The 23491-nt window shown below is 42.5% G+C and overlaps 1 protein-coding gene across 3 annotated transcripts in view; it reads left to right on the top strand.

Annotated features, from left to right (window-relative positions):
- CFAP74 (cilia and flagella associated protein 74) overlaps positions 1-23491 on the top strand; it is a 2332202-nt gene that overhangs the window by 1183047 nt on the left and 1125664 nt on the right. For all 3 annotated transcript variants that reach the window (XM_069610170.1, XM_069610172.1, XM_069610171.1), the window contains exon 21: positions 2314-2436. In XM_069610170.1, coding sequence (XP_069466271.1) covers positions 2314-2436 — 123 coding nt within the window. The remainder of the gene's footprint in view (positions 1-2313; positions 2437-23491) is intronic.

Raw genomic sequence — 23491 nt, 5'->3', positions numbered from 1 at the left:
TTCATTTCAGGCACCTGTGTTCATTTACCTCAATCTGGAACCTGGAGCTAACTGCACTGTGTAGCCGGCGGTACATGCTCCGATTTTCAGTGCCAATACTGCCGAACATGGACTTGTGATGCAACTGTGTTTGCGCCTCGTGGGCTGGCTGTAATAGCGTCGGCAGGTTTTACAGTCAGCGGTATTTGCTCTGGCTCATCCGGTGGAGCAGTATTGGCACAACTAATTCCCTTACTGCCAGACTTGTGATGGGGCCCTTAGTCTGTTATACAAAACCTTTTTGACTGTATGGTGGGCAGTTATCCCTACTACATTATCAAAGTGATAGTAGGGGTCATGAGAATGTGTTCATTCTGAATAAGTGAATGCGAAGAGGGCGGTTTTCAGCACCCTCCTGAAACTCGGGCACTCTTGTTGAAGGCATACATTTATAGTTAATGAGTTTGATGATTTTGTGGCTGTAGCCCTCAACAGTATTCCCGCAAACATCTCCTTCATTGTTTTTTTCGTAGGTTTCCAATGTTTGCTAATTTTAAGTTGCTTGTGTGGGTATAGTACTTCAAGCATAATGCATCCAGGTGGTCTGCCTCGCTATGTTTGGTATGCGATGCGCAGTAGTTTGAAGTCGGTCTGTGGTTGTTTTGCAGGCAATGGAAACTTTTTAGAGCCAGGATAATGTGGTTGTATTTCTTCAGACATGATATCAATATAAAAATGTAAGTACCAATAAATATGAACAACACAATTTACACACTCAATCTTGGGCCGGATCGATGATCTGTGGACACCACTCAATTCTGACTTAGACGATTCAGAAAAGAACAACTTATTCTTATGGAAGGGATGCCAATCATTATCAATTTCAAACTAGGCAATGGCAATGCTCTTTAACTGCACAGCTTCATCCCCCCTTCAGCCTCATCTCTAGAAAATGCAACACTCAGTTGTTGGATTGGCATCTATGCCAATATCTCTCTTACACATAGCGCCTGGGAGAGGGTGGGGGCTTGGGGAGATGCAGGGAGGAACAATGGTGGGTGGGAGGGTGACACTAACTGAATATTTTAAAAAAGCACATTTTAAACATCTCAAGAGAAAAATACCTTTAGAATGCTGTTTTTACGATCAAAAGAAAATCGGCCATTGTAAATCGGCCTTTTTCTCTTGAGACCTTTAAAATTAGGTCTATTCACACAGAACCAAAGGATTGACATGCTGAAAAAATAGTGTTTGGAACAGAAACTCTTCTGGCGTTTGAACAAAACAAAAACATCTCTTCTAGAAGAATCAAAAAGTTACACTGACTGGTAGTGCAGAGGTCTGCCTGGTCCCAGCACCCCCATAGACAAAAGCTTCAGTGCAATATGGTTAGCTAACACATACATTAATAAAACGTTCTAGTAATTTCATTTTTTGTTTACTACCTCATGGTGAGTAGGTTGAGTTTTTGGGGCAGATACAGGCTCAATCTGTAGTGCATCCGTTACTAGTCGGTGTCTGACTATCATCACTTGAATGTTCCTCCTGTCCCGGATTGCAGCAGTACTTTCTCGTTTGTTTAGGCTCCTGCAAACGTAATTCCTGTGCCGTACATGCGTGAGGGAGGGCATCGAATGCTGCTCCCCGTAAGTCTCTTTTGTGCTGCTGTCAGAATCGAGCACAAGGTGGGCAACACTCTATGGAAATGTGAAGATTACCTGACCGGCCACTTTCAGTAAAATGCATAATTCTTATCCGTTCAGCAATGCAGTAAAGGGCGGTCTAACATAGAAACGTTCCCTTCGCATTGCTAGGCACTAGTTTGTAAAATGATCTGTGGATTTTGGGATTGCGGTGGCAAAGACGGAGAATCGTAATTCTTTTATTACTAGTGAGTGTGCAGTTCTGATCCGACCACATAAAAGAAGGCTTGAAAGCTACGCATAGGCCAATCGTATAGGGTTAAAGTCAGTGTACATCTCTAGAAATATTGTGTGTTGAATCTTTGACCTCTTCTGTAGGCCCTGGGACAGTAGCGGGCAGTTTTTACAATTTTTTAAAAGATTATAGTGTCTTTGGGGTTAAGGGATCAGTAAGGTGAGGGGTGAAGGGGGATGGAGGGAAGGGGATGGGGAATTGAAAATCTTCGAAGGCTAAAGGAACTTCTACAAACTGCAGGGTACGAACACAAGAAATATACTTATTTAATAATGGATGGCAAATGTTATGTTGTATTTACCTGTATGCCTTCGATACAAAAATAAACTTGGTTTAAAAAAAAAAAGATGATAGTGTCTTTACATTTGTTAAAATGATGCATTTTTTCCCCGCTAGATCAGCCAAGGCGACGTCGCCCCGTTTGGCTCTGTGAAGCTTTATCTTATTTTCACCCCAATCATTCCAGGCAAAGTGGTAACAGATTTTGAGATTACATTCACAAATCCTACCTGCAAACCTGTGAGTATTCTGTACATATATTTATTTTTGATTTATCAAACATGCACTTCGAATATCACCAGTCTGGGCATTGTTTGCACCTCCCCTCCAAGAAAACCCACTTAACTTTACTTATCATTCGACCAAAAAAATCAGAACTTGAATTACCCTTGACCCCACTTTGATGTCCATGTTAATTGAGACGTTAAATTACTGCTGCCCTATTTAGATTATTGTTGTTTTATCATTTTGTGGAACCATCTGTTTCCTGTCTTGTCATTAGTGGCCTCTGGGTCATTCCACCAGCAAGTCATGATCCTTAATTTGGTTGGAGCAGGGATAATCAAATCTAAGCTAAGCCTTTGAGTAACCATTTACGCAAATGGTTACTCAACCATTTGAGGTCCTGAGCCCCTTTGGAAAATGAATCTATCCTGCATGCATTTGTGAAGTGCTCAGCACCCCTGTGAGCTGATCCGCCGAATACACTCTAGCACTTTGCAGCCTACTATGTTGCTTCTAGTGATATACAGCAGCTCATTAATAAATATATGTATTCATTGTGTGCAATGCTTTGTTTGTCAGTGAATTATCATGAAAGATATTGGCTTTCACCGTGGCTGTTATACATAAATGTGAGGAACGTAATTGGTCATCTCAGGTTCCCAAGAAAAGCTGGAGCCAGTTGTTTGTCATTGTGCTTCGGTTTGCACTGCTGATAGTAACTGAGTTTTCCAGTGTTCTCAATCCTAGACACTGCAGAACCATAGATTCTCCTTCATTAAATTAAACATGCTCCCAAAGATGGTTCAATGTGTACTGTCAGGGACCCAATCTATATTACAGAAAGGTTTTTTGTCCTGGGGCAGAAATGAGGGCATCTTATGTATGTCTGTGATAGGAAAGAGTTTCCATTAGGAGTAGGGTCTTTATGTCCTTCCAAAAGTGTAGGATGGAGTAAGACAGTCTTCTCTGTATTGGCAACCTTTTCCAGAAAGAGTGCATTGCGAGAAAAGGCCTGTTTCCATGCTTAATCCCTCTTGTAGTTCATGGTTTCAAGTCTGTCAATGTTCTGTCAGGTCCCAGCAAATGGAATTCGGCAAGAGCTCCTGGCCCCCAAGATACATGTGAGCCTCAAGTGTGCAACACCCTTAGATCCCTGTAACTCTATCAACACCGCTTTGAGAAAACGTATTGGGACATAATAACAAACAAGGCATTCTTCAGATTGTTTGAGATCTACAAACGAAAAGAGAAGTTCAGTTTCCGTATGTCTCACCTTGTCTCCCATATTGCCCCTTCTCCAGTCTCAATCACTACAGTACATGTAATTCCCAGACAAACTTCTGGCAGGCTGGTGAGTTGTAGACTTTAACATAATCTATAAACTGTTCAGCTGTTTATTGATATGATCTACAGAACTGCTAGCTTAAGGGTTTCTTTCCTAATGGGAGTTCAAAAAACACTGCTATGAATATATACCTAACTATCCCTATGGAAGCTAACACGATCGTAAATACTATACACAGTCTAAACGTAGTTTTCTGTAATGCCTTCCAGTTATGCCCTGGCTGATTATTAAATGTGCTTTTATTATCTCCAAGTTACATTTTCAGTAACTTCTTTTGTAAATAGTTTCTAGAAAACAATGTCCCAGTGCTACAAAATCAAGTGAAAATGTCTACTCTTAATTAGTTTTACTCAGGGCTGTACTGGGAAGCTAAAGTGGCATTGGAAATGATTTTCAAAGGGCCACATTTTACACCATGTGAGAAAGCCCAACCCCTCTGTGTGGGGTTTGGGGCAGAGGGGTGTATTCCACAATAGCATTTGGAAAAATCGGTCCAAATAGAACATTTTAGATCCCATACAGGAAGTAAAAAGTAATTAAACATAACAACAAACGAACATATAGAATTTGTTAATCGTGAGAAACAACATTCTGGAAGCCTTATATGCAATTCTTTACTTCAAAGTGATGTGAAGGATGAGGCAAAGATGTAAGGTAGAGGGTGGATGCATGGGAGAGAGGGTAAGAGGAGCAGAAAACCATGGTACCCACACAAGAGGCCATTGGAACAGAGGCCCACTGGGAAATCTTCAGAGTTCCCTGTAGGCCAGTCCAGCATTGTAAAAAGGACAGGTTGCAGAAAACGAAATCCTTTGTTGGCGGCTTTTGCTGTTATTACTATTCAGGAGGTGTGCAAATGCTGCAGATGAAAGACACTACTTTGAGCAGAGAGTAGCAGCATCTTTCGCATAGCGGCTCACCTGAAGAGGCCTCTGCGCTCGCTTCATGCTCAGACTTTGCAGATGGAGCATGTGCAAATTGAGGAATGCATTCTGGGTTCAAGCATCTCTGGTTTCTCTCTCAAGGGCACCAAGGAAGCCCCAGAGAACACACCTGGAAATAAATATATTTTATCCAGTGTTCAGGTGATGAGACTATGCTTCTGCCGCATAGATGTTAAAGTAACAATTTTACTAAATCAGTATGGGTAAGCAGCTCCTTTTTTTTGACACCAGGCATCACTGGAAATCTTAGTTTCATATCCAACAAAGGGATTCTGTGATAGTTCAGATGGGCCTTTTTCCTTTGTTGTACCTCAAATTGGCTGAGGGCAAACAACTGGGACCTGTTCATAGGACAAGAATAGATGAAAGGCGAACTACCTGGTTGCCAGTAAACAACCAATCCGCTCTCCAACCTTCTTTCACCATCTTGATTTGGGAGAGGCCCGCTCTCCAGAAAACCAATCTAGGTATGGAAAGGTTCTCATAAAAGTCATAGCAAACACAAACACTGAAACTAACAAACACACCATAATCACTCGTACAGGAAAAAGATTGTCCATCAGATAACTTCCCAATTCCCCTTCCTTATAGCAGTAGTCATGTGAATCCTGAATAACTTGACATTTGTGGCTTTTGGTGGTGTGCTGTCTCCCAGAGATGGTGAGTTTCTAGGCCAGGTAACGTGGGGTTTTGGTTGGGACTGCTTTGTTGGGGATTCAGACTGTCTTGTACATGATGTGTGCTTAAAGATGTAGCCAATGCAACTCCTTGAGAATGGGGGTGATGTGGTAGAATTTTCTTAGTCCTGTGATGAGGCTTGTTGAAGCCTTCTGGACAGCTTTTAGAGGGGCAAAGGTGGTATCTGGGACTCATGCGAGTAAGGTATTGCCACCATCCAGATGGGAGATGACCAGGGCTTGGACAAAAGTTTTGAAACTCTGGGCAGGGATGAAGAGATTGACTTTGTTCAGGAGCGCAAACTGGTATCATGCTTCTTGAGTCTTCTTGGCGATGTGTGTTTTGAATTAGATCATAGTCTTTCCAATGAATGAACGTCGAGGTGTGTATCTGTCAAGCTTCATATCAGTTAGCTATTTCTGGACTTGAGTTCTCTTGGATGGATTCCTTACCAGAATTAATTTGGTCTTTGTTGGGTTGAACTTCTTGTACTTGACTTCCAACCTTCGATGATGGACAGACTGTGCTTGAGTACATAGATGTTGTTGAGGCCATTGACCTTTAGGTAAAGCTGCTTATTGGTGTATCTTGTTGTCAATGTTTGTAAGGACTTCAGCCAGGGAGGTTGAAAATGAGCGGACATGATGGAGCCTTATGGAACTCTGCAGGTTACTGGGTGGTGTTGGAATCTGCTGGGACCCATCTGGCTGAGGTAGTCTCTGTTAGAGAGGTAGCAGGCAAACCACTGCAGGACTGCTCGATCGAAGCCATTTTGGTGATGGCAGCAGCATGCAGGATGTGACAAACGAGTGCAGTTGTGAAAATGGTAAGTGTGGACTCCATAGAAATGTGACTTGTACTACAATCAATTAAAAGACCAGAGTAAGTGGCATCATTCAATTTCAACAATATCCTAATCGCACATAGATTATAGTTTAAAAAGCTGTGGCTAAAACACCAGAAGTGTGATTCACACTCATTAGTTTATCCAAGATGGCAACTTGCACATTAATCCATCAAGTAATCTGGATCCTGAGGAACTCTATCTCATTGACTGTTTGATACCAAAACATAGCTGGCAAACATTAACATGAGCCTACGTCAACCAGACCAGATCTCTATAATTAGAACAAGGGGTTGAACAATAGATTAAATCAATACGGTTTTTAGAATTTATTAACAAAAACACATTTTTGGGTATTCATAAAAAATGCATGGACTATGCACAACTGTTTATTCTTTGTTCTCTCCCATATTAGAGATAATACTGATTCATGTGTGGGCTGATTTTAGTTTTACGTGTTTTCTGTTTACCATTCAAATATGTGTATTTTTTACTAATTTGGTTAAATATTGTTTTTCGTCTTGCATTTAAAATCAGTTTTTGATTTGTATTTTGGCCTTTTTAATTATGTTTTTATGCAAATCACACATTCTTTGGTTTTTGAATGTTTAAAAATGTAATTGAAAGATGAGATATTTCTTTATCCATAATAATTGCTTGAACATTCAATTTTTCCGGATTGTTGCTGAACTAAAACATTTATAAATATCATATTAAGAAATACTAAAATAATCCAACTAGGACAAGTTTATGTATAATACCATTGAAGCCAATGTGCATGGTGAGGATGTTGAGGAAGACTTCATGGTTAACTGTATCAAAAGCGGTGGAGGGATTGAGTAGAACATCTAAGCAAGGATTCCCAGTATTGTCTTTTCTAGCTACACGTTGTGGCAAGCCAGAAGAAGGACGTAGACCAGAGGATACGTTTGCATGGAGTTTCTATTTAAATTAAACAAAAACACTTCCCTGACCCTACTACTAAAAGGAACCTCCCTTCCTAACAAAACTAAACTAAGGTGCTGGTCTATAGTCAAAATCAAAAGCAGTCCTCGGTCCAAACCTATCCATTAAACTGTCCCTACCACTTAGCAAAACGTAAAAGAAAATAGGTGGTGTGCCCTGCACTCTTGGTTCTCCCCAAAGGTGTCTCTGGTTGTCCCAGGTATCCCCCCGGGGTCTGGATCCAATGGTTTAAAGTAAGTAACAGTTCTTCTCAAAGAAAACATTTCTTGTCAGTCTTATCAAAAGTTACTCAAAGTTTCCCAAAGTTCAAATAAAGTCTCAAATTCCTGGAAAAATAAAAGGGCCAAAATTCTTTAGGTGGAGGAATATTCCCCTGATCCTTTTCCACCAACTTGGTCGTTCTCTCCACACTTCGACCAACTTTCAGGTGCCTCTGTGCTCCTGTGATATCTGCTTTTCACTCTGTCTTTGTGCCCCTGTGGCTCCTTTAAAGTCTCCTGACCCAATGTCTCAGGTAGTTCTTTAGGGTTCATATGACCCCCCTATCTCCTTCTTGCTGTCTTAGTTTTCTCAGGTCTCTGTGGCCCTTCTCCAGGCTTAAGCTGCTCTGATTTCTCGTTCTCCCATATCCCTTCTCATTGACTTGTGCTCTCTATTCCCTTGCACCCCTGTCACCCTCGGATGGAGCTAGGACAGTCCTTCCCTATTCACCGCTCTTTCACTCTTCGCCTCCCTCTAACCTGGGCACCCTGCGTACCTGCTGCGTTGTGGTGCTTGCTCCAGCAAGGGTCAATCCTATCTGCTATGGCATCGTTCTCCATGGCTTGCCACTCTTCTGCGCTGGATGCTAGCGGTCTTCACGTTCTGCTCGTCTTGGCTCTCTCTCTCTTGTTGACTCTCGGTCTGAGAGTGGAGGATCCAGTCCTCCCTTCATCCCTGGATTCGGCAGCTGTTTTTGGGCTTCGGATCCACCACATCATGTAGGTGGCCGCGCCTCCAGGTCTGGTTCGCTTTGCGCGCCCTTCGCTTCTCAGGCCCTGATCGCTTTTTTGTGTGGCAGATGGTGTCTCCCTCAGACATCATGCTGCAGCGCTTCCTGGTCTGTGCAGCTCTGCCCCTTGCCCCCGTCTGAGTCTCGCCTCTGTGTTGGTTTCTCCTCTCCATTCAAGGGTTGTTGTTCATTACAAGTTGTCGAGCAGGAGGAAATGTCAACATTATCTTTAACCAAACACACAGATGTCTTTTTATTTTACTCCCGTATGGGTTGAGAGTACATTGGGTATAGGAGGTTCCTCATGATAATGGGAATCCTTGATCCCTAAAGGGGGGGTCTCTCCAAGTGAGGTCCTGCTTTCCCAAACCCCTAGTGGGAGGGTTTTGCTGAGCAGGCTCACCTCCTTAACCGTAAAAGGTGTGGTTCCCGATAAGGAAGAAGAGACGAATACCCTGGATTCGTCTCAACATGCAGGTAAGTAACTAATTTGTCTCCTTTGTCCAGAAATTGTAGAATGTCATCCATAACTTTGATGCTGGCGATCTATGTGCTGCATTTTAGTCAAAAACCTAATTGTTAGTCCTGTAGGAGATTGTGATGAGTGATTCTTTCATGCAACTGGATGGTGATGGTCTTCTCACTCACTTTGCTGAGGAAGGGTAATTGAGCAATGGGGCAGTAGTTAGCCAGGTCTTCTAGGTCAAGTGTGGGTTTCTTCAGCAGTGAGCTGATCTGTTCCATTTTGAGTGCATCTAGAAAGCATGACGGATGCATTGATGATGTTAAGAAGTCGTGTGAGGTTGTGTGAGTGATTCAGCTGTGATGATCTTCACAATGGAGGAGGAGAAGGTGTCGTCTATGAAGTTGGTGGGTTTGAAGGCTTTGAGAATTTTGGTCAGGCTTCTACAGTAATACCCCTGAATTCAGTTTATCTTGATACATTGCTGGCTATTATGAACGATGTCAATGAACTTCCTTATCTTGTCTGTTTTGTCTGTGAATAAGTTGTTGATGACATTCCATTTCCCAGTGGATTGAGGTACTGCAGGGTCTGCCAGGGGCAATGTTCCCTCTAAGCTGTACGCATGTGTGCTTGCCCACCTACCTTCTGTGTGCCGCTCAGAAGAATTTGGGCAGCGCACACAGACAATTCCCATCTTCTCAAGAATGAATAGGCACAAACCACAGCAGTTAACTGGCATGTGCTTTCTCTCCAAATAAAACTAAATTATACTAAGTAGTCTTGATATTCTGGTCTACTCTATTTACATTGCACTACTATCAAAGTGTGACCTTAAAAACCTAAAAACCCTAAACAGAACAAGAGGTTAAAACGAATATGAAAAAGGGGCTCCATGAACAGAAGATATAACTCTGATATGCCCACATACATCAATCAAATTACCTTCCCTCCTCAACGATAACTTCTATACCTGACTCTACAATACTTGTACCTTATGTTTTTAACTTCCACCTCAATCCACATTTCGATATTACAGGACAACCTTGACTCTGACAATGTTGGCTCTGGGAAAGGTTAGCAGGTGTGTACCTATATCCCCTTGAATTATGTTTGTTGTAATATGAATAACATTCAAGCACCAGAATGTGTGTTACTCATGGTGCCTTACCAAAAGCGCCATCCACACTATGTAACCCAACTGTGAGCTCAAACATCTGATGTGGACTATAAGCAGACTCATTTAATGTGTTACCTCGCCCAGTGCTTTCTATTCTTTGTACATATGCCATACAAACACTTTGAAATGGTACCCTTGCAAGTTAATGCACTATTAAAATCAATTATTAATTTTCCCCCTATGGATTTTGAGAAATCAAATGTCTAACTCAGTGTCTCCTACTATAGCATTGCTAACATTACCCTATAAGTGGAGCACAGCATTGCAATATCATTTACTTTGCCTGCAAGGACTATGCCTGGAGTTACTTGTACATTGTATTAGGGCAGTTGCTATTCAGACAGGTAGAATGATTTTCTCACAATATGCATCCTTTCCAAGTTTTCAGAGTTTCATTGGGCATATACCATAACAAATTAGACTGGAACTCTCTGCTATAAAGAACAATGGTTTCCCCGAGCACATGTGTAATCCTACAAAATAAAATTATGGTGGTGTATGTTGCAAACAATCTTGTGTGCACTGCAAAATAATTGCATACTTCCAGATTCCTGTCATTTTCTTAAACTGCCCATACAATCACAGTGACGTTTTAAATATGTTTGCAAAGCATTGTGGGTATGCAAATATCCCAGTGTGTGTTTTACTGCTGCAATCCCTCACTTTTTACAGAGCCCGGTCAACTAGTATTGGAGGCTAGCACAGGAGCCGGGGAAGGGTATTGGGAAAGGGCACAGGAGAACACTCCTTGGCAGTGGATAACAATTCAGCAATTTTCAAAAACCAAGTCTGATGTTTCAGCAGTACAGCACAGTGAAGGAAATGTGTTCGTTTTTTGGTTGAAGGATAGAAAACTCTAGGAGCAGTCTAGGAAACTGCACCTTCTGTTTCTGTCAATGCTCAATAGCTGAGGGCTTTTCCATATGTCCTGTGTTTAGATACCTTAGCATCCCCATGCATCTTGTTTAACTGATAGCAATGAATTGCAGAAGAGGGGTCCCTAGTTACAGAAGAAGTAACTAACTGTGGTACCTCTGAGAATACTGCTGTTAACATAAAAGGCAAATGCATGTGCTTTCCTTCTTCAGGCTCCATAAGAAAACTCAGTAAGGCTCTTGTTGAATTTTGTCTAAGCTGTGGTGAGGAAGGGTAGGCAAAACTATAGGCTGTATTTTGTGCCCTGTCATTTCACTTCCTATGTCAGGGTTACAAGCAGGGCGTTGATGAGATGTTACTCCCTAAATGGAATGAAATGATTTTTCAGGGAGCAAACAAGTAATTTGCTTTGCCGATAGGGATACTTTATGCCTATTAAAAGATGTTATTTCCCCTTAAAATTCCTCTTGAAAACAGACAGTAATATTAGTAGAGTTCCTTCCTATGCCACTGCTCTGCTGGCTGCTACTTCAAAAATATCAATGGGCCTTTGTGTATAGAAGCATGGGATAGGCACCTATAGGTTTGTTTGCATTTTATGTTGGGCAAATGTTCCTTTTTTAAGGGAATAACAATGAGTGGTGGTGTGCCTCTTAACTGCAAGACTGGTTTTGATTAAGTGTTGTCACATCTCTGTTCACAGGACAATGTAATGTGGATGGTAAGCAGAGGCACGGGAATTCTCATCATATTCTGTGGTGCAGATATTCTGATGTAATTTTCATCCCCACAAAAATTATTTTCTCCTTGGCTTTAAATTACTTAATTATGGTGGAGGTTTCTTTTAGTTGCCATTAATCCATCTGCAAATATTATGTCCTGTCTGAATTTTTTGCCAACCACATCACTTATGAGTGATTTGTAAAAAAAAAAAAAAATGGTAATAAAGGTTTGTTTTTGTCCAGTGGAATAAAACAATTTCACATATAAAATATATGTTTTTAGTGTATCTTTGATATGATGTGGCATTTGTAACGCGCCTATACACAAGTGTTTCAAGGCACGACAAGGCAGGGAGGGGGGACAAAGGGAAGATAGAAAACGATCTTACTAGGCCAGGTGTCATTCAGATCGCGCAAGTGCATGGGAAGAAGGGAAGGGAAAGTGCAAGGGGAAAGGGAGAGGGGAAAGTGCAGTACAGGGGTAGTAGAATAACAAGATACATAATAAGGGCCAGCTGGTGGCAAGTGTAAGTTAAGTGCAGACAAGTGCTGGGAAGGGGGGCCTGTAGGGATACAGAGACAGTCCCGCAGTGCAGGGGTTGCCAGGGAGGCAGTGCAAGGGGAGAGTGGCTGAGCCAGAGACTGAGATCGGTGAGAGTGGCCCAGTTGGATAATGTTATGTAAAATTACACCTTTTACACAGATTTGTAAAGAGTTGCAGGGGCCAGAAATGACAAACTCCCTTATAAACGCTTTGGGAATGACAGCTCACCAACTATGCATGCTCATAAAGTGGCTTACCTCGTTAGGCAGTTGCGCACATGTAAAATGATGTGCGTACAAAGGCCAGCCATTTCTGCACGTAGAGACAAATAATTAGAGGGAACATTGGCCAGGGGGTTGATCTAGTGCCCATGACTTGAAAGATTGCTATGCTTTTGTTAGGTGCTGCTGTGATGGGTATTGTGTAGTAGTTTGTTTTGGCTGCATTGATAAATATCCTGCATCTTGAAAGCAGGGTTATCCGGGTGACGCTGTCTTCCAGTGGTAGTATTTTCTCCAACAATTTTCTTCTCTGCCATGACACACTTGTTGTTGAGTTCCTATGCGTACCAAGGTGTGGAGGGCTCGCGTTTGTTGAATCAATGTTTGAGTGGTACATGAGTGCTGGCGGTCTCAGCGTGTGGTTGAGCATGCCGAGCTGTGCATTGAAATTCTCTGTTGTGTCAGACATGGAGGCCAAAGTGATGAGTGTTTCTTCCAGTGTGTACAGGGAAAAGATCTTGACAGAATGGTGGGGCATCTTGGTTGGTTTGATTTAGGGCCGGTGGGGTAGAGGTATCAGAATGGGTATGTCTGCATGGCCTGCCTGCTCCAAAAGCAAGGGGTGGTGGGGGACACAAGGGCTGGAGTGGGGCTGAATTCTAGATTGAATGTCTCGTCTTTGTTGAAGGTTTGCTCTGTGACAGGTTTATTGATGTCCATGCTGTTCAGCAATTTAAGTAGAGGCAGTTTGGTTTTCTTGGTAGTGTGGCTCCTGGCCGGTTAATATCTCTAAAAGATGATTTTTGTTTTGCGGTTTGGATGAGGTCTGTGATTTTGTCGAGAAAGACCTTGCTGTTTTGGGTGGTCGGTAGATCAGGTGGAATCTAACTATCTTAGTGTGGGTGAGCGGCAAGTGAGGAATTCCATGGATGTGTGGTGTGCCCTTGGAGGGCACACATTGTGAGACAGGCATGGTATCAAGAGAGACGACACAGACAACAGATATATATGGTTTAAGCAAAGCTTTTTTAATGATCAGGATGGTGTAACGTCTAACTAACCCTATGCTATGGTGGGATTTTCCATTCCTAGAGACATCTAAGGAAAGTCTGTGTCTATTATTCAAAAATAAAAGCCTGTCTGTGTCAAAAACTATGCTTGTCCTCACGACTATAACCAAATCTAGTGGGGACATTTTCTCAACTAAATTTAAATGTTCAAAAGTAAATATTCAACTATTTGCAGCTTAAGTTCTTTGGAACGCGCTGTCTCAAGTTCAATACTGTTCCAATAGGGCGTTGCTTCAATATAGTATAATCAAGTTCTGAAGTTACCTTCTTAGGTTCACGGGCATCGCAGTTCAAATCAAGTGAAGATCTTGGGCTTCCCTTCCCCAAGTTCAAATGCAATATAGTTCACACAACACTGTGGTCTTGGAACTCCCTTCCTCAAGAAAAATGGTCTTCCTTTCTTTGGTTCTCAGGTTTCCCTTCCCCAAGACTTATACTGAGCAGTTGACTTGTTTCGTCTGTTCAAAGGTTCACAAGAAACACAAGGTCCTCTTGATCCGTCTTTAGGTGGATTTTGCTAATTGCTCACAGATTGTACTTCTTTTCCAACATTCAGTGGCTTCTGGTTGTCAGACCACCCGGTCCACCCATCACAGGTCACAAAACCAGTAACCACATACTTTGTCTTTGGTTTGCCTTTTGAGGTTAATAGTGTTTATAGTAGGAGACGTTCTTGTCTAGGCGCAGTTCTCAGACTGCACGATCCACCAATCTCAGGTCGTGCAACCATAAGTCTTCCCAAAGCTTATACTCAATAATAACTCTTCATTTTCATCATAGGTCTTTCATCTCATTCTTATGGTGCTTTTCTAGCAGTGTGTTACTTGATATGTTTAATTGACCCAAAATGCTCATGTAATCTTCAACACTTCGTAGTTTAATCAAGTAAGAACTTTCCTTCAGTTCAACATTCTTTAACTATACCATTCACTTGGTTTCACTCAAAGAGAGACTTTCCTGCAGTTCAATACTCAGTAGATGCATTATTGCGTTGTACTCATCTCAATAGTACCTTTCATTCAGTTTGGTATTCAATAAATGCAATAAGAGTTTATGCACACTTTGATAGCACCTTTCATTCAGTTTGATATTCAGCAAATGCAATTTCAAGTTGTGCTCACTTAAATAGCACATTTTGTTCAGTTCAATATTCAGCAAATGTTGTGTTCAACTAAATAGATTAAGTTGTGCTCACTTAGCATCTTTTATTCCGTTTGCCATTCAATGGGATGCAAGATTTTCTTAAATTCATGGACCGTTACTGTATTCACTATCCCTAGAGTGCTCCGGTGCTCCCAGTGTCCTCCGACCTGGTTCCTGGAGCTCCTCTTGGCAGCTTCTCCCCTAAGCGGGAAAACCAACTTGCCAGTTCGCCGGGTGCTTCGTTCAGCACCTAGAGAGGGCCTCTGTGCTCAGCTCTGCCTCTGCTCCACGGCAGCACCTGCTGCCCGCCTTCCCTTGCAAGGGTTCCCAGTTCTGCACAGTCCCATCGGCAGGACTCCTGGGATCTTTGTTTGCATCTCAGCGTTTCAGCTTCTCGCTCTCCAGCAGAGCGAATTCTCAACTTTCTCTCTCTTCTGCTGCTGCCTCTCTTCTGTATTCCACTTTTTATACTCTCCGCTATCACTAATAGGTTGCAGGTGAAACAATGTATACTCAATTGCCTGACCCTACCTAAGCCTATTAGTTTGACATGCCTGATCCTCATTGCTACATGCCTCCAGACCACTCTTCTTAGTCCCAGTACCAGAGTGGTATTTATAATGGGAAATCTCCTAGTTGCCTCTTCTTCTTCTTAGTACTTAGGGAAAAACTACAGTGGAGGATGGGATGACATTGGCAATGGCCCATAAAGGATAAGGGAGTGGAGCATAGGTCATTATCAGGAAAGCGGGATACCATGTCTCGCCTCCAGGTACCCTCTCGCCAATCCCCAAGGACCCTCCACTCCGGTGATCTTCCCTCGCTTGTCCACCCCCAGGGTTGGGATCCAAAAGCAATGGCCCTTCCCAGGCCACCTGAACATAAGATCCCTGGGGAGTAGATGTGAGAGTACCTTCAGGTTTCTCACAATATCTATGAGGTCTTGTTGGTAATAGCCTGTCTGTCAAATATGTTTATTCAGAATTATGATGCCATACAACATTAACAAATCGTACATTGATGCATTAACAAATTATTGAATAGCAATCAGTTAAAATAATGTCAATTAACATTTCATTATGTATTGATACTCCACAATCTTGCATTCACTAAAATTCATCTATTGATTCACATACAGATTCAAATTCACCATATGGGTCATATTCAGAATGAGGTCCCTTTCCAGATTTACTAATGTCACTAGACTACAGTGAGCCAGCCCCTGTATTTTCCAAGCGTTAGGGGCGATATTATGCAAAGCCATTCCCTCTGAAGACGAATACCAAAGTGCTTGCTCTCAAATATGAATATGTAGGTCAGAAGAAGAAATGTGCTAGGTCTTCTAACTCTGCATTACCCTTTGGGCAACAGATTGTGCTGATTGGATTTTCTCGCAAATACAGCACCCAATAATAAACAATTAAAATGAGCTGCTGTTACAGGGCTTCTTTGCGAGGTATGATTACTCCATAGAAGCTATTCCTGGATTGATTTCACCTGATGCAATATTCGTGTATCTGCGATTTAATGGTTTACAAATCACCACGGATGCTCTCTGGTCGAATATATATATATATATATATATATATATATATATATATATATATATATATATATATATATATATATATATATATATATATAACTTAATGCATGATTCTAAATGCTTATGATGGGGAATGGATAACTCAGCCATATTATCAAACTGCAGATCAGAATTGATATTGGATAGCAGTCTTTTTATATGCTTTAACCAGTAGATATTGTGAGAAACCAGAAGGTGTCTTACCCGCTAGTCCCCAGGAATCTCTCTCCCAGGTGGCCAGGGCACGGCCAGCGCCCTCTGATCCAGACCGTGGGGATAGACCAGTGCGGGAGGATCACCTGGGTGAGGGGTCTTCGGGGAAGGGTAGTAGGACACCTGATGGCAAGACGCTGTGTCCCCCTTCCTGTAACACCTTTACCCCAGGATATTTAGGAACTCTACCCCCCCCTTTTCCCACACAAAAATATTCACACAGACAGCACGCTCTGGGAGACAACAGACTCCCACCCGAGCATTGTACCTGACATGTCCCACTACTATGGTCAGGCAATGAAAGGTAATCACTCACTCCCGACTTCCATTAAACTTCCCCACACTTCCCCACATGGAGCATGAGAGCACACTCTAAGCAAGGCAAAGCACACGAAGGAACAGTGGTTTCGAGACGGCCGCTGAACTAGGGGAAAAAGACGGTAAACCAAGAAGGGTGTACAAGAAGGGAGATACCCTTGACCTTTCTGATGGAAAACGGCTACTTTCTAGAATCCTTTTGATTGATCAGTGTAAGGCCAGGAAACAAGACTGAAGAATCCTCCATTGTGTGTCAGAGATACTCGGGGCCCTCCCACATGGCTGATCGAGTCGGGGTGGAACAGCAGCCGCTGTGGTACTGTCCATGGCTCCAAGATTAAAGCAGCGCCAGAAATATCAACACAGCCGGTGAGTTGGGGAGATCGGTGCAAGACCAGTCTGTGTTGCAGTCAAGGTTGCAAGTGGCAACATTGTATAAAAAGTGCAAGAAGCAATATTCATAAAGCGCCTGATGAAAAACACGAGGAAAGCTGAATTGCCAATAGATGTTTGAACGAAAAGAGGAAAGATACAACACCTGTGACAGAGTGGTCAGGCCCCACGGGTGTGCTCAATCGAAGGTCTCTGTAAGGTGTTCAGCTAAAAGTGATAAAAAGTAAAAGTAGAAAATGAGAAATGAAGTGAATCGAAGTGGTCCTGCTACGGTTTAAGCAAAACCCATTGCACAATCCAAAGTCTTCAATTTTTGACACAGTCTTAGTCTGAACGAGGGAGACCAGTTGAGAACATTGTGCAAAAGGGGGTCCGAACCTGAAGGAAAGAGACCCATGGTGGATATTGAACACAAGAACTTGTGAATGTGAAAAACCTGCTCAACTATCTAGACATATTCTTTCTTGAGCACTTTTCCTTTTGCATACATTGCTGTCCCACACCATTTGTCTTAAGAAGTAAGGATTGGCAATAGGTTTATTCGTATAGGCCCTTTTATTTTGACAGAGACTAGGACTGCGTTATTATTTGATGGTCGTAGCTTGCTCCCATCCTTAGATTTAGGATTAGATAGGCGTTTTACCAACCCATTGAAGTTCAATAAACACCCTTGAACTGTGATTACTTGTGTCTGTCTTCACTGTTTTGATGGAGCCCCTAGGGGACCCTCGCGTATGGAAACAAGGCACAATCACCACACAGGAACGGATATGCCAGACACGAGGTTCAATGACCAAAATCTAGGGTTTATTGCAAAGCAAATAGTCTCAGTTGGCCAACTGGGTCTCACGTCCCGCAACGTATGTCTCCAGACCCAGAGGGACGCAAGAGTGCTAGAATTCTACAACAGTTACATATATACAAAATGAACATCTTACTATCAGAGATGACATATTCAATACCGCCCATAATGTTCTTCCTTTGAAATAGATTTGATGATTGACAATTGTGACGAATATGACACCTTCAGACATTCATTTAGCAACAGTTTGCAATTTGCGGACTTGCAGACACGATTCTTTGTTTTAGGGAACATACTGCTGTTGTTCTTACAAGCAAGCTGCGTGCAGGGGAGAGACACATTCCAGGCCTCACTATCTTCCAGTTTCTATTTGTATGCTAGGGGTCAACTCGCTCTACAGGGCTCAGTGAAGGGGGGCCGTAAAAGAGAGCATAATTCAAGCCATTAATTGTTCGTTCCTACCATTTCTACCGCATCAGCAAGACTAGCTGGCACCTGCGCAGTGATTAAATGCCTTGTTGCTTACTTCCAAGGACTTGTGAGGGAAGAGACCGGGCATTGCTGTCTGAGTTGCCTGCATTGTGTTTCAACATGTATCTTGTGGCCTTGCTCTATGCATGAACAACAACGGAATAGAATACGCTTACAGCAAAGCAGTTTGAACAGAAAGCAAGAAGCGAAAATTAATCAAAATGGCGAATTCTATTCCTACAAAATGGACGCTGTCTGGTCATGCTCATGAGTCTGTACTAATGATGCTGAACACATGATGTGGTTGGTTTTCGGCCAACAAAATACATCGCCTATGCTATGGGATGGTAATTTCTAGACTCGCAAACCCTCCTCTTGGCCGTAAGCCAAGCGCATCAACCAAACATTGCATCCTCTTCTGACCAAGTATCTGATTCCGAACTTTGCATACTACTATAATCGTCATCATTGTCATCAATATTGATTGACATGAATTCTTCACTATCTTCATTTCATGATTCATTTGAGTATCCAATCTAGGAGGTTTTTTTTGTGTTACTATATGTACGCACTCCTCACTCATTTCAGTGCAAATTATTGATAAACAGTGTATGCAACAACAACATGTCATAAATATTCCTAGCACTGCTACTAGGATTGCAACTAGTTTCCATCCCCATGAGCGTAATATTTCCCAGAACCAGGAGCTTATGTTTAATTCCTAACTACCTTCTGGGGGATGGAGGTCGGAGCTCAAAACGTGCAACTTTTTTATCGCTTCAAAAATCGTTGGCAATGAGTCACTTACAAATAGGCAACACGATGATCCCACAATTTTGCAAACTCCCCCACGATCAGCCAAAATTATGTCAAGAGCCGTCCTATTTTGGAGTGTCATCAATCTAATCCCTTTTTCCTCCAACGTCATGTTGTAAAATATGTCCGTTGTCCCTTTTATCATTTTCTCTAATATTCTGGACAGTTGTCTTATATTAGACGAGTTTATTGCTTGGCCCCAAAATGGTATAAATTATTTTGCTATGTCCTCTGCAATTAATCCTCCTTCCTCATCTCGTCGTGGTCTTGATCTAGATAGTTTGGCTATGTCTGCTGTTTTTGAAAGAAACACCCCTGGAAACAGATTCCCCAAGTAACAAGTACCTCCCCAATTTCTAGGCAACCAGGTATAAGATTTTTCTCCACATATGAAATAGACAGGGTCACCTATATACACTGGTTCTTCCTCTCTCTCAAGGATTGCAATGTTCATACACCTGGTGTATGTCCCTACTGAATAGGAGCCTTTTTTCTTTAAGCAAAATGGAACAGAGCGTGGACTGTAATTTACTGCATAGGAGGGGGCACTGTATCTTTATTTCCTTCTAGGTTCATATGAAACATGATTACAGATGATTTATATGGCACATATCATCTATCTTGTGGTGTAACTGCTGGTCTTATTAATCTTGCTTTGCTAAATATAGAGCAACCTACAGGTTTCGTTACCACCTCCTTGAATTCATCCATATTTGTTTTATCTAATTGACCCGTTTCACTCTTATTCCATTTCCCATAGTACAATGCACTTAAGGATGCGTAACATGCAGAATTCAATGGCAATGGCTCATACCAACCTATTCCCTTACCACCATGTTGTGGTAAGTGAGCACACACCCAACAATTGTTTTTTCTCAGAATTGAGTGTGTCATGTTCATTATCAAGAGTAATGTGTTATTTCCATATCCATCCCTGTGTCTCTCTTCCATTGGGGACAAAGTATAGGAAATTACGTGGACCGGGCTTTCAGTGGCAGAAATATTTCTAATAGGTAAGAACACTTCTAATGGGAGTATTTCTTCTAAATACCATAATACCAGTACTGTCATTATCAGTGCTAATATACTCATAACACACATGACTATTGCTAGGATCAGCATACAGTTTTTTCGGCAATGTTTTTCCCGTAACCTTACAGTCTCTACAGTTTACTCATTATCAGCAGCGGTGGAGGAGGGGGCAAAAGCTGGTGCAGGCATTTTTTCTCTCGTGGTCTTTCTTTGCCAACAATGTTTATCGTGAATATCTCTTACCGTTGCACTTGTTCGAACATTAATAAGTTCAGGAATGTCAACAAAGTGTTTTGCCAGTTCTCAGCAGCCTGGATTGCTATACGTTGGGCAAGATTATCGTGCTTCTGCACATTGCCCAAAGAACTCCAGAGCAGTTATCAATTGCCTTCGTACCATATGAGCCCCTCTTGTCTGTGAGGGGTGATCTACACATGGATTTTCAAAGATAGCACCGGGGAGCTGCGTTCCTGAGCTGTCGGATATGCACAACTCCCACGCCTCTCTGCCCTAGGCCTCCGGTTCCCACTTCATCCATGATGGGAAACAGAGGCAACAAAGATCAATAAAACGGAGATTTGATCATTCCTTGTTTCGAGGCCGTAAATTATACCGCCTTGCTCCTGGTACTGTGTGATCAATGAATAGTGCGGGTGCACTTCCAGACTCAGGCTCAGAGTCAGCCTGCGGCGCAACGATAAGTGGTGGGCGCCAAAGTGTCGATGCAGGCTTCGTGTCAGGCAGCAGTGATGCAGATTCTGCTGGGCAACGTTGGGGCACTCTTGGCCCTTTCTCCTTTATAGCAATCTTTCCAGGCTTTGTTTCAGGATCAGACAAATTTTGCGGCAAAGAACTGGCAACAATTTCCTTTGTTTCAGAAGCAGCTGCCTCTCTCTGGTCGTCTGGATCGGGCAGTTCTTTCAAGGACGATAGGACTTTCTTCATATGCGTGGCATGTATCCACGCCTTCCTACCGTCCACACGGACTGCTGTTTGTGTTGCCAAAAGTACCTGGTAGGGTCCACGCCATCTGGGTGCAAGCAATGATTTTCTCTCAAAGTTCTTCACTAATATCCAATCGCCTGGTTGCAGAGAATGCCTCGGACCAGTGTATCTTATGGGAAGAGCCTCCTGCACCTGCTGATGAATCAAACGCAATTTCTGCATTAACAGGTTACAGTACGTACTAAGCACAGAGTACTCGATTTCATTTAATCGCCTTGGCTGCGGCGCATGCCAAATATTCGCAGGTCTCCCCATCACAATCTTGTACGGGGAGAGCCCAGTCCTTGCCTGCACAGATGTGCGCATGCACAATAACGCTAGGGGCAATGCATCTGTCAAATGTAACTTATTCCCCGCACAGATTTTGCTAATTTTGGCTTTCAATATGCCGTTTTGGCTCTCAATAAGCTCGGCACTCATGGGATGTCTGGCACAATGGAATCGTTTGTCAATCTGGAGACCTGCGCAAATCTGTAATACCACTGCGCCCACAAAATGTGGGCCATTGTCTGACCATATGACCCGGGGCAAGCCAAACCGTGAAAAGTACTCCTTTAACATCACTTTTGCAGTGCTCATGGCAGTACAGTCCTTCAATGGATATGCTTCTACCCACTTACTGAATGCACACACAACCACTAGGACGTATTTTAAGTTCTGACACCTTTCCATCTCTATAAAATCAAAATGGATCACCTCAAATGGCATAGGGGGGGGGGGGCAAAGCTACCTGTTGGATTAGCTGTTCCTTTTCCAACATTGTGTTGCAGACACGTTATGCAATTCTGTGGTAACGCGAAAGCGACAGGGTCCAGCGAGGAAGAAAAATAGCCGCATGGTCTATTTCTTCCACCTTGTTCCTGTGTCAAAACAGCCAACGCACAGCCTTCATTCTCATGAACAAATAATCTGAACATTTTTTCATAGTTTGGTGTGCCCAAAACTGGGGCGGAGCACAATGCAGTTTTGAACAGATCAAATGCTTTCTGGCATTCTTCATTCCATTGCAAAGGCATCACAGCATCGTTTTTTGTCAATGCCACCATTGGTTTCACAATCATCGCAAAGTTTACTATCCACTGCCGGCAATAGGAAGCCATGCCTGTTATGGCTCTGACTCCTTTCTGCGTTTTTGGAATAGGCATACCAGAGATACTTTCTATCCTTTCTGGTGTCAGTCTTCCCCCCTCTCTCGAAAGTAGGTAGCCCAAATAAGCCACCTCCTTTCAACAATATTGGAATTTCTTCAAACTTGCTTTATGGCCATGCTCTGCTAAGTGTGACAACAACAAGACAGTACTCTTTTTACAAATCTCCTCTGTATCAGCAGCAATTAATAAATCATCTATATATTGTAACAGTACACAACCTGCCGGTAGTTCTAACATATCTAACTGTACTTTCACTGTCCTGCTATAAATACTCGGACTCTCTGTATAGCCTTGTGGAATGCGCGTGAATGTAAATGACCGTCCTCCTAATGTGAAAGCAAAAAAGTATCCTTGTGTACTGGGATGCTGAAAAATGCATTCTTAAGGTCTATCACGCTAAAATATTCTGCCGAGGCGGGTATCATTGTCAAAATCGTGGTGACGTCTGGGACCAATGGGAATTGAGGATCAACCACTTTGTTCAATGCTCGCAGATCAATTATGAAACGATACGGTATCTCATTCCCTCCTTTCTTATACACCGGGAGAATGGGGCTGTTAAATGTACTACCTGTAATTTCTTCAATTACCTTCAATTTTACCAAATATGAAACAATACTTTTCAATGCTTTCTCTCCCTCCATTGAAATCTAGTACTGAGGAATACGTGGCAATGTTACTCCCTGCTTTCAAACAATTTTTACTGGTTCTATCTTCAAGCATCCCACATCATTGTCATTCATCGCCCATATACAAGCTGGTACTTCACTCAACTCCCCTGGCAAAGGATTGGACAGGAACTCAGATACTGGTAAATTCTGTGGCGATATTGTCAAGAACACTCCATCAGGAGTGCAATGGATAACTGCACTCAGTTTCTTCAACAAGTTTAATCCTAAAAGATTTTCCCCACAATTTTCTGTTAAAAGAAATGGACAATATTCAGTAAATGGACCTAATGTTACTGGTACTGATTTGGACACTGGATTGATTACTGGCGTACCTGCGAACCCTACTGAAATATTTCTTTTCCCTGACAGCGGTATTTCCGCAACCAAGTGGTGGTCTATTGAGCATTTCTGCGCACCTGGGTCTACGAGAAAGCTGTGCTCTATATTCCCGACTTTCATTTCTACGTTGGGTCCTTTTTGATTCACGGGAATAGACACTGGTTCCGACCCCTGTCTTGAACTGTCCTATTGAGGAAATAACACATCATCCGATGTATAATCGCCACAATAATATGTATTGGGTTGTGTGTCAAAAATGTTTCTGCTCCTGCCTTTATTTCGCTCAC

Source organism: Ambystoma mexicanum, chromosome 8, assembly GCF_040938575.1.
Source record: "Ambystoma mexicanum isolate Mex_15411 chromosome 8, UKY_AmexF1_1, whole genome shotgun sequence".
NCBI lineage: Eukaryota > Metazoa > Chordata > Amphibia > Caudata > Ambystomatidae > Ambystoma > Ambystoma mexicanum.
The sequence above is the reverse complement of the archived record's forward strand: the minus strand, read 5'-3'. Positions and strand labels throughout refer to the sequence as shown.